General features: G+C 40.5%; 1 protein-coding gene across 2 annotated transcripts in view; it reads right to left on the reverse strand.

The window, feature by feature from the left end:
* ctnnbl1 (catenin, beta like 1) overlaps nucleotides 1-12,745 on the reverse strand; it is a 60,859-nt gene that overhangs the window by 714 nt on the left and 47,400 nt on the right. For both annotated transcript variants that reach the window (XM_071475470.1, XM_071475469.1), the window contains exons 14-15: nucleotides 9,901-10,038; nucleotides 8,666-8,738 (exon numbers count right to left, since the gene is read on the reverse strand). In XM_071475470.1, coding sequence (XP_071331571.1) covers nucleotides 8,666-8,738; nucleotides 9,901-10,038 — 211 coding nt within the window. The remainder of the gene's footprint in view (nucleotides 1-8,665; nucleotides 8,739-9,900; nucleotides 10,039-12,745) is intronic.

Here is a 12,745-nt window from a genome sequence, read left to right on the forward strand (position 1 = left end):
AGTCAGCGGATTAGTTGACTTGACAGCGCAGGCGTGGCTGTTTGACTGTTGAGGTTACAGAGAACATCCTTGGAGCCAGGAATTCACAAGCTCAATCTCCCCGGTGCTGAATGGAAGATGAATGTGAGCAGGAACATAATACACGGTTTAGGAATCTGGATGAAAGTCAGAGTGACAGCAAAATGAGCTTTAGTTACTTTATCACCAAGAATGAGGAGTAAAAGGTGACTGTCCTTGTGTCATACTACCGCTGAGAACAGAGGAAGAGTATGTAGAAATAGATATTAGTATTTGAACAGCAGCTGAATATGAAGCCATACATTGGCCACATTCAAATATGTACGCACTATGTACACACACAAGAAATGCACAAGCAAACATTGACATGAGTTAAGGAGGAGCTCCCATTCCTCCCACTCTCTTCTGTAATTGTGTATATAGCTGGTTGTCTTTCCTGTACCCATTAAGTAGAATGGACAAAGCTGAGTGACACAGTGCATTAAAGAATTACCATTATTGAATAGCCTTTCACTATAGTCTAGCCAGTCTCCAGTCTGCCCATCACTTTGTAACAAGTAAGTCCCAGTACAAGATCTTTTCCTTTGAAAAAGTGCTGTCATATCATGAGACATCCCTGGACAGCAACTGTGTCCTCCGGCTGTGAACGGTAATCGGTCCAGGTGTATTGTGCAGTGATTGCACTTCATCTCATGCTTCTGAGTGCTTTCTTCATTTTGTGCGTCTGCCTCCCACACAAGGCCTCTGAGACCAACCGACAAGTCGATTTGTGAGTCTAATGTGCAGAAAGAGAAAGTTGCAGCTGCTGCAGACCCGGTGGAGTGCAGGCATTTGTTCCATCTCTCAGCCAGCCTCTGAGGCAGGGATCACACATTAAACCCGGGGATGTTGAGACAGAAAGATGAAAAAGACTGCTTTTCTCTGGGAGACACTGCAGAGAGGAGAGAATGAAGGGGGCTTTCCTGACAAGAGCCCGCAGGGTTTAGGATGAAGCACAGCTGTCAAAGACACCAAGGAGATTCTGTTTTACAGTTTCACAATTTTACAGTTTGCTTTCATTTTCTCCACTAAATAAGCCTGGCTGACCTTCTAAATGTCTAAAGAGTTTCTTAACCAGATTTCTACTGTTATCTTGGTGAATACTGTTTTATAATCAACGATAGATATGATGCCAAAATTACAGAAAGTTGACCCAGGTTTTAATGAAATTATCCTTTTAAAGATACTCAAGTGATAAATTCAAAATTAAAAAATTGTATACATCACTGGAGGACTGTAACCTCACAGCAAGAAGGTTCTGGCTTCGCACCTACTGGCCTGCTGGAGTGTGGAGTTTGCATGTTTGCATGTTGTCCTCGTATTGTAGTGGGTTTCCGCCAGCTTCCTCCCACAATCCAAAGACATGCAGGTTTAAGTTAACTGATGACTCTAAAATTGCCAGTGTGTGTGAATGGTTGTTTGTCTTTATATGTCACCTGGGATAGGCTCCAGCCACCCCTGTGACTCTAAAAGGATAAGCCGCATGGCTAATGAAGGAATGAATAAACCGCTGGAGCTTCAAACACTTCAAACAAACTGCCATGACCAGATACAGCTTTTTTTGTGAAGGGACCTAAGCCGTGGTTTAATCTTTAATCATGTATTGTATTTAATGAGTTTATCATACTGTTTGTTTTTAATGTAAAATCTATATATGAAAACTGACTTGTAACTATGGCTGTCTACTGAAGGGAGGAACAGAAAGAACATTTCTCTCTGAAATGTCGTGGATAAATATGAAGTAGGAAAAAATGGAAATCCTCAAGTGAAAAACAGGTACCTGAAAATTGCACTGCATTCCCTCACTACATGACAGAGGTAAAGGAATAAATCCAAGGGTATGTATTTAAGTCAGGAGAACATCAATCATATTTGAGCTGTAAGGAAAGCAGACAGTATAATGCATGAACAGTTTCTTGAGATAGAGGTTTTCAGTTGAGGTCAGAAGACACACTGACAGTCTGGAGAGCAGAGGTGACTGCATCATTGGATAATCTGAAGAGAGCTGGGCTGAGAAGGACCAAGGTGCTGGGAGTAAAGTTATAGAGATATGCAGCTTTCACACCAGCACCAGGGTCCAAATGTGATCCCAAGAGGCGTGGGATGTTTCTGAACTACAAAATGACAGAATTTTAAGGTTGACTGAGAAAAGCAGGTTGGGGGATACGGAGCGAGCGACTCAACAAAAACATGAAAACCTACAGCCTCTTTTCATTGTTCGCCTGTCATTGTCCCTATGTGTGTGTGTGTGTGTGTCTCAGTGTCTATAAATGGTGGTGCAGTCAGCCACAGAGACAGAAAGGTCAGAGATTCGGTGACTCTTCAACTCTATGCAGAACCTTTTCTTTGGCATGCTTGTACTCTCTCCTTCTGTCACCACGGCAACATGGCAGAGGACAATACAGTACTGAGCATCGCCATTACTCAGGTCAGTGACTGGGACTGATCTGCCATGAGTACAAGGAGAATCATTTCCAGGAGCAGTCTCTGCAGCAGCAGCAGCCACGGGAAGGGACACAGCAGCTCATTGAAAACACCATATACCAGTCTGAAACTGGTCTGATCCAGCTGCACAAAGGGTGGCTGGCACAAATTATCCTGGACTGTGCTCATCTACCCACAGAAGTTGTCGCATCGAGTGTCACTGACACAAATAGCAGAGAAGAAATCAAAGCCTTTTCGATGTTCTGTTAAGTCGTATTGTGCTCCCTCACCATCAACATAAAATACATCTTTATATCTAGATCGTAGGAGCAAGGTCTGAAATAATGCCTACTGCAAAGATGCCCCTAAAATACCACCATCAAAGCATAAAAAGGACACCTTGAGAAAAATCACCAGCTCATTTGTATGGCCACATTTAGCCAGCCATCTGCTGAGCAGTTTTTTTTTTTGGAAAATAGCTGTAAGGAAAATTGCAGCATTAACAAGTATTTCGCATGTAGCCAGTAAATAAAAGAGCTGTACTGCTGCACTGGGTAATGTACTGTTTCATTACTTTAACTGCATTTTGGATCTTTGGAGAACAGTTCAGCGTCAGGAAGATGCTACGAGTTTAGGATCAGGCTGTGTGTCAATCACGATTTGCCATTTAAACGTGTGTTTTCTCTGCCACAGAGAAGGCTGGTGTTTGTCTTTTCATAGGATTTGTTGGTAATAAAAATTAACCATTATCCTTTAATGATATGTGAGATCTTCTATCATGAGTGATACTGAAGGATAAATGAAAAATTCATACAGTAACTCATGTCCAACTGTCATGAAATGATGGATCTTGACAGGATCATGTGCCAGGATTAGGGCCAACAGCACTGTGACTCAGAAGTGCTTGTTGCAATGGCCGAACAGATTCTCTCTCATTCTTTACACAACTGTAACTTTTCATACCAACAACACACACTAACACCACAAACGCCTCCCAGGAAGAGACCATCTGAAAACGTGCACCATTATCTCCATATTTAAACAATATTACTTGTCCCCCTCTCTGTGACAGCCTGCTTTTCACCCTGCCTCAGTGTGGCTGTTCGGAACAAGCTAATAACACTTTGGCTGTCAGACAAGGTCAGACAACATGTACGAACTGATTCTGTTGGACACTGAGCCAAAGGAGAAAACAAGTCCACCACAAAGTTTATTTTACATCACCTAACTGTCCTTTATTCCTGTTCTTGTCATAGTTTCTCAGAGCTCCATTAACATTGCCTAGAAGCTTCACACAGTGTTTAACATGAGCAGCTGAAACAATATTTTTGCTTATCAACACTAAGAGAGACAGTGTCTAACTACCTGGGACATAACCTACCTGAAGTGAAAAACCTCAACGCAGGTTTCCACAGCATTAGTGGAATCAGTGTTCTTCCTTCCAGCGTGCTAAGCCTTCCTTCCTGCAGAGCTGTTTCTCATTCAGCGAACTAAAGCCATTAAGGTCAAGACATCAGAGCTGGCGACACACTCTGCATGTGCTTAACCTTTGTTCTGCAGTTTCACATTGACCGGCTGAGGCACTTGAAATGGGAGAGGGCTCCACAGTGCGGCCTAATGAAAAGGGTGAGGGCACACACTACGAGCCACACACACACACACACAAACACACACACACACAGATTCTTTAAGATGGACGGATGCACCAGCACCATACCATTACAGATGCATACACACGACCTTCTTAAACACATAAACCAGCGATTCTCAAAGTCCGGACTCCGATTTGGATCCAGACCGAACGGCAAGTCAATCCAGACCCAGCCCACCCATTATATTAGGAATGCATTGGTATGATACAATGAAGTGTATGTTTACTACATTCAAAAAATGTTTTATTCTTATCAATAAATTGTTCGTTTTGTAAAAAATAACATATTTTGGATTTTTACGACGATTCTAGCCAGAGATTAAGATGTAACCGTGGCAACGTTGACAGCCAGCACACGTATGACGCAACGTGGAGGCGCTTCAGTTATCAGGCTTCATGTCAACATTAGCAAGTCAGCTAAGGGCTAAAAGGCATTCACGTGCAGTCCTGCGGGCACGAGAGAGTGAGATACCAGCGTCCTCTGTCGGTGTCATTATCAGAGAAGCAGCAGAGAAGGTGACGACCACACCTGCCAAGGTTTAGGCAGCTCACTGAAGGCAGACAGTGCCAATTTTCACACTAGGTTGCTATGTATTTGAACTGTCTCAGGGAAACTTTTACCTCAATCATTTTGATGTTACAGTGTCATGTTTTGTTGCACTTTAAGTTCAGTTTGTTTAATATGTTTATTCTTGTGTATGAAAACAAAGGCACTTTATTTGTTGAAGCATGAAAAGTAATGAAGTTAATCAAGTTTAAGTTAAAATTTCTTAAAAAACTACAGTGCACATTACGCTTTACTGTCAAAAGTTAGAGTGGCTTAGGTTCACAAGCAAACAGTTGTAGGCAAACTGCCATTTCTTTTGGTTGTAAGTTGTAAGCAAATCTAATAAAAGGGATTTGCTTATCACCAGTGGCTCCAGACCTTTTACCTTATCTAGAAATCAGATTTGGACCTTTGAATATCAAGTTTGAGAACCCCTGACATACCCCTGACAACTATACGTCAAGATCATGCAAGGACAAGTACACACAATATGCACATTAATATGTAAAAACATGCAAGGGCAGACATGGGTACAATATGCAAACTGTATCACAAAGGAAACAAACTGAACATGTGCATACCTGCATAGATTTTCTCTCAAAGGGATGTTAGATGTAAAAAAAAAAAAAAATGCACATGAAAGCAAACAAGGGATTGTATGCACACATACATATGTAGACATGCTTAAGGCAAACGTTTATATGCACGCACAAACAAAAAAAATCTTGTTAGCAGGCACAAACTTATTGTGGAAACTACACAGAAAAGCAAGGCACACTTGTAGGCAAATTTGCAGATGAAAACAAAAGCAAGACACTGACACATTTAGGAACACATTCCCACAGACACACACACACACACACACACACACACACACACACACACACAAAGTGGGGACTGGAGAATTGCCATGCTTGCTGGCACTGCCATGCGTGACGGATGGCTCTATCTACAGTGCTACATGCCACCGAGAGCCAGGGGGTGTGTGAATGGAGCCTCGTCCTCGAGCTTTATCCGACAATGATACAGGAAGGATGGATGTCACACCGGGGAGAAAATAACACACCTGCTAGGTCTTTGAAAACCAAACAGAAAACAAATATGGCAGGACAGGAAATCTTTGGGATGGGGGAGAAAAAGAAATGAATGACTGACAGACAGCCTATGCTTCCTCTCACAGTGACAATATGACCAAATATATAAAGTGTGTTTGCACGCCAGGATGGATTCCTGTGTATTGTTTTACCATCTGCACACAGGTAGTGTGAATAACAAGCACATAAACACTTGTATATACATTTCTACTTGGATCCTTCAGATTTTATTCTGTTTATTGTTGAAATATCTTTAAAGTTATAATAAGTAACTTTTCTACATTTAAATGTCTAAAAACAACTAGACCTATGTTATATATTTATATACACTTACATTATCCCTGATGTTTTCAGCAATTCTAAAACTGTATGTCATTTTAATCATGGTAACCATGTCATTTGGTCGCCTACCAATAATGTCACATCACCCCTGCGCATGTGTAGGTGTTTCTGGTTGCCTGCCAAAAGCTCAAACTTTACCTTTATCCATTTATTTATTTATTATTATTATTATTATTATTTTTTTTTACACCCTGGTTGTTTTCAACTATTTATTATAACCACATGAAGGATTTTAGTCATCAGATGTCTGGATCTTAAGTTATCAGAGAAAAAAGTCAGGCAAATGTTAGGCAGCTCAGCCCCTAGCTGCTCCGAGACTTCCTGTGTCTGCCAAAGAGCATCGTTGAATCACTGATTTTTATACAGATCCTGCTTTATTCAGTGTTTTTTTTTTACCAGGTTTGATCCCCTTGTTTGATATGGAGAGGAGGAGACCCCCTTCAGCTGCCAGTAAAGACCTCCTAAACATCTGGTTCATAAGTTATAGAGAAACCACCAAAACAAAGGTTAGCAGCAGTCTCAGCTCCCAATCCTTCCCTGACATCTCGTGTCCACCATATATAGCGTTGGCGAAATAATGACTTTAAATCCAAAACTTCTTTATTCAGTGTTATAATCACCAGGTCTGTTTGATTTAGAGAGGAGAAGACCTCTGCAGATAATTCGGCTCCCAGTAAAAACCTCCTGCACAACGAATCCAAACTGGGAGAAGCTGACAGCAATGGTATCGAAGACAACTCCCATGATCCCACGCTATTTCATGACATCGCCTGACACTGTCTTTTGTTATTGCTCTAATTGACACACCCCTAGCGATAGAAGTTACATACTGTATGTTTAAAACTAAACTTGTTTTCCAACTAAATTTTAGGACCATCATTATTACCTATGTCTTCCTCTGTTCCTCTGCTTCAGTAGATCTTCCTAAGTAGGGGACAGTGTGTCCACTAAAAAAGAGGGACGTATTGAACGGAGCTCTACTTAAAACACTCACTTGGATAACTCTACTCAATCTTTAAAAAACAGAGTTGTGTTTTGACACCCCAGTTTCAAAGTTGGCCCAAGTCTGCTTCTTTGTTCCAGAGAATAAGGAAGAATGACATTATTCATAGTATCTTATTATAATCCAGCACAACCACTTTGGCAGGCGAACAGCATGGGCTTTGCTATCAAACGACAACCACAGCTAAAGAGCATTTCCCCCTTGAAATGTTTCTTCCTTGTCAGGGTGACAAGGAAACCGGATTTTAAAAAAATGTGTCGATAAAGTCCTTCTCTGAAACTGTTTTAGTTGTAGGAGCAGCTCCTGTTGGCAGGCTGCTGTCCCTGCCAAAATATACATATCTTTAGAGATTTAAACATTTGATCTATTTCACTTGGTAGAGAGGGATTTATGTTTTTGGTGCCAAGTCAAGGTTAACATGTAGAAGTGAAAGGGATTCATACTTTTAATCAGACACTCCCAATTGGGTTTGTTAATGGGGTGAAACCAGACTTAAGCTACGTCCATACTAATATGTTTTCATTTTAAAATCACATTTTCAAACAAAAACGATCTCCATCCAGACGTCCGTTTTAGCTACATATCACAAATAATCTCCGTCCATACTATCACACCTTAAAATGCGCATCACATGACCATTGATGTACACTGGGCATTCGTGTGCTGGTGTAAACAGGAAACAGACTGTCTACTCTGCAGTTGGTTAGTTTCAGAAAATAACACAAACCAGGAACAGCAAAGACAGTGGAGCATTATTAAAAGCAGAATTTAACTGCACAACAGCTGCTGGCAAAGGCAACAAGGTCAGTAACACTTGTGATTCATTATCCATGTTGCTTTCACCACTGCTAGTCATGACTGGTAAGACCCAATCAGGGAGTGACCGTGAATAACTGGGTCATTGTTTCCAAAGGTCTCAATTTTTGCTTGTCCAGACAACCTGGGCTGGGCAGCTTTTCCAAAAGTCTCTGTTTTAGCGGCTTGAAAACTCGGCAAGTGATAAATCATTAAAGAACTTGAATGAAAAAAATGCTTTAAAATGCTGTAATAATTTGGTAATGTTTTAACTGCATATAGGGTGATGTCTTTAACCTTAAAATTACATGACCTTAAAATGATCTTGTGTATTTTAAGTCTTTATTTGAGGTGGTTAAGAAAGACAAGCATATATTTCTAAATTGCCTCATTATATAGTATATTTTTATCTTATTTTAGTGAGAAGTTGTGAAACACCTGCGATTAGAGGTGTTGTGAAACACCTGCGATTAGTGAGCTTCAGTAACAGCAGATTACAGCAGAGAAACCAGAGCAAAGTAGAACTGACTGGAATTCATTAAACAGTGAGTGAGAGAGAGTTTCTGCTAGAAAGAAAAACACAGAGCAACAGAATAAAGAGCACGGCATGACTGTGATGTTAAACTGAATTAACTGTACATGGGCTGATTATTTATTTCCCTGACATCACAGTGCACTGCATTTATTTGTCATACTTGAGTGCCGCATTTTATCTGAGAAATGGCTGTGTTAAAGACAATGAAGTTACTCACCTCTCATGATGTGGCGTACTACTTTAACAGAACCTCCTCTGAGGTTGAGGATTTGATGGACTCTCTGCTGCAACTGAATACAGAGATAAAGAGGATCAGCAACATACTAGAGAATTAAAGTCAAACTGAAATTAAAATTCATTTAAAATAACAAATTAGTGTATCTTTTTTAAATTATTTGGTCAACATCTTATTTAATGATCAAACACAAAGTTTGGACAGTCTGATCATTTGACACTACCTCAACTAGACCCAAACAGCTAATGCTAGCTAGGCCTCCTACTTTCTACAACGTGGGACAAACAAGGTTCTACGTCTGTGGAAGATGCCAACCTTGACTCAGCAAGTGTTGAAATAACAACAACAGCTAACATCTAGTGGGAATCAGTACTAACATTGGCAAGCTGAGCTAACTAGCCTCCACTTTCTGAGTAAAACCTAGTTAGCTTAGCTTGCTAGCTTCTGCTTCCATGAATGAAATACAAACGTAACAGCACAATAGGGCCTCTTGACTGGTGACAAAGGATAAGCTGTCTTAAATTGCTAACATTGGATGGCTAACACCATGAGAGCTTGTTAAGAATTAAAAAAAAAAAAAAAAAAAAAAAGGTTCGTAGGTTATGATGTGTTCCCATCAGCAGCGTGCCACAGAAACTGACAGCATGTCTCCAGGCGACACCAGCTGTGAAGTGTCAGTCAGCCACTGCCATGGCAAACACCCACTCAGAGGCCTGAAGCTTAGAGGCTGTTCTCACATCCAAAAAATGTTTTATCCTCTTTTGAAAACATGGGAAAAAGAATTCACAGTACCCAAAGTATCACTATAGTATGGATTAATGGACTGATCGGATTTGGGTTAAGTGATTAGCATCAATATCATCTAGGAGGCATCAAACAAATATCTGAACTGGAATGTAAAGGGGCAACAAATTTATTATTATTCCCTAAAAGGCATCAAATGAGCAGGGCTAGACAGCTGCTGTTTAAACTGCAGGTACAAACAGTTTCTGTGTCCAGTCTGAAACACAGAAGCGGCACTGTGAGAGTCCAGTGAAACCCCGATTAGTGGGGAAGTGAATGAGCCACTTGGCTGCAGTGCCCATAAAAACCATCTGACTCCTGTCTGCTTTTATAGCTCGCCTGATCAGATGTCCTAACAATAATTAATCTGAGAGAGGACTCTTTTGGCAAACCAGAGTCAGTGTTCGCACGTGCGTGTGTGTGTTTGTGTGTACCTGTGAGATCCCAGAGTTGCTGATCTCCACCATAATGTAGCAGATCAACTGAAGGACGAACAGTCCGGCATCCAGGCGGCGAAGGTAGAACTCATCCTCCATGCTGTCATCCAGGATTTCCCCGCGACGAACCATCTCCTGCACACCAAGACAGACAAAGGCACAGCACATTCATAAAAAGAGAATATGCATTTATGCATGACGAGGTGAGTAAATCACAATTTACTGTTTCTTTTTTGGAGGGTTTCTCTTGTTCATTGCACACTTCAGATTCCGAAAACAAAATCAGAGACTAAGTTTAATTTAGGTGTTGTTTTACAGCATTTTCCACAAATCCATTTTCCCTATTGACCAGACACACAAATCAATTGATTCTACAGCCAAGCTGCAAAAAAGGGGGAGGAGGGGCACACACTCACATACACACACACTTGCATAGTTATCCATCTTAACAACCCTGTCAGTGTGCCAATAACACAGTGCTGCCAATACACACACAGCCCACATTAATCATCATTAGAGATTAAGAAGCAGACCTGAGGGGGAGAGGGGAGTCTGGAGTGTGAGCCATTGGAGTGGGACAGAAACAGACAGTGTGTAAAGTGTTTGGCTGTCACACAGTTTTACCTCTGAGCATGAAAAATTGGAAGATTTACACCTACATTCTGCTATGGCTACACGTAATGCACGTTATTGTCGTGAAGACAACAACGCTGACGATGCTGCATTTTCATTATCCTTTCCATATTCCACTATTTGCACACCACATGTTAATTTGCTAATAAAGACACAGGCTAAAACATATGTAGTATAAGTTGTTCTGTAGTGAGCTTGCAAATAGTAGTAAAGTTTAATTGTTAATGTTCCATCAAAAATGATTTTTGGTCAAAAAGGGGGATGGAAAAATGGGATTTTCTTGCCCTGATGGCTTCTATTAGAATCAACTGAAACAACTATGCATTTATGTGGGACCCTTTTTGAACTGCCAATGTTGCAGTGCTCTCTTAAAATCATTTCATACTATTAGTTAATAGATACATAATAAAAGAATATTACATACATTCATTAAAAGATTAACATTTCCCAGTAGAGTTCTCCTGGTCAGCTTTGGACACAGTAATAACCTGAGTACTCACTGACACATTCAACCTACATAATGCAATTCTACAAAAAAAATTCTATTTTAACTATGTTTGAATCATGCAACAACACAACCTGTATCTGTTTCAGTCTACGAAAGGATGATGGCCCACTACTAGAGAGAAAATGCAAATATGCTACAGTGTGTGACACAGTAAATCAAGAAAAAGGGCGACTTTTCAAACCCTTCCTAATGAAAACAAATAGCTTTCAGCGTCGAGCTAAAGGGTACTACACATGACATTTACATCCCAATGATTTAATATCAGAGAAAATTAAAACTTTCAAAAGGCCTTGTCCTTAAAGATCAATTACACTGTAAAACCCAATTACAGCTGTTAGGTTCAGATCATTAACATGCCTCAATCAAAGGGCAGCTCTTGAGGACTACAGTACGAGACTATTCTGGGAAAAACATTTGAGCCGCAGGTTGCAGAGCTGGAACAAGAAAACAGCATATCCATTTTTGTGACACTGGGTTCTGACAGAAGGATTTCATCCTGCTTTAATGCTCATCCTGAAAGAAGAAAAGACAAGCAGATACAACTTCACAACAAAGGCCTACTGTACAGTGTCAACTGTAGGTTATTAAAGATGCAAAACAATGCAGATAATTAAAACAAGAACCTTTAATAGCAGCTGAATGTAGGGCATTTGTCTCTTCTGTGTCCTCTGAGTAAAACACTGGCCCAGAATTCTGTTTTGTTACAAAGCAGAGACTTATCGCAACAATGCCTTGTTGTCAACTAGCCGCCATTAAATATGTTTTTTTTTTAAAAACTTGAAACAAAGCTATTTCAATGTAAACAGTTTTTCTGCTACTTCCTGTAGGAGAAAAGATTATCTCTGTTTCCAGGACAACTCAGCTCATTATTCAGAGCCAATACAGTAGCTTGCGGCAAAGTTACACAAATCTCACAATCCAACTTCAGCAAAGATACAAAAAAAAAACAGGATGTGATGGGACACAACACATACATGTGACCCCTGAGGGGGAGAGAAAAACAGCATCCACACACACAGATGTGCAACACACCCTGTGTTTGCTGCGTTTGCATTTTCTCTCATTGTTTCACACAAGAAGCAAGTCTACTTCCTGTCATCCTCATTACTGCTCATTGGCCTGCAATGCAAAGAAGAGCTGGAGGCATTTTCTGAGAGGGTCTCAGACAACTCAATTGCTGCATATCCACAGGTTTCCGTTACATCCATCAGCTGCAGAGGAACGCAACCTTATCAGAACCATATAAAACAATGTGACTGTTGCTCGCTCTATGATGTGTATATTGGCGAGATTAGAGGAAATCCAGCATTCTAGGGTGCAATGTGTGTCAGCAATCAGAAATTAATTCTGAGAGCAAGGTAAAACATCAAAGCAACAAAGTAATGTCAACATCAATCATACACAGTGGATTCCAAAACACTTTCCCATTCAAATGAATGATACCATTTACCAATGCCCCCTAAATGCCTCATATACAGGCTATTGGTGGACACTAGCTAGGCCATTAAATCATGGTGCTCTGACGATGAACCCTAATGACTTTGGTGATCCCTTGAGTTGTTCTCCAGGACCAATTTGAGGGTGACATTTATGGTTTTGATTGAAATGTCAAGAGCTATTTGACAGACATTTTCCATCTATGATCTTTCCATCATCAGGTCAAAACTTGTATTTATCAATTTCTTTGGTTTATTTTCAAAT

The sequence above is a fragment of the Trachinotus anak genome, unplaced genomic scaffold (assembly GCF_046630095.1).
Source record: "Trachinotus anak isolate AG129_WGS33_773 ecotype Australia unplaced genomic scaffold, CSIRO_AGI_Tana_v1 ptg000004l, whole genome shotgun sequence".
Classification (NCBI taxonomy): Eukaryota; Metazoa; Chordata; class Actinopteri; order Carangiformes; family Carangidae; genus Trachinotus; species Trachinotus anak.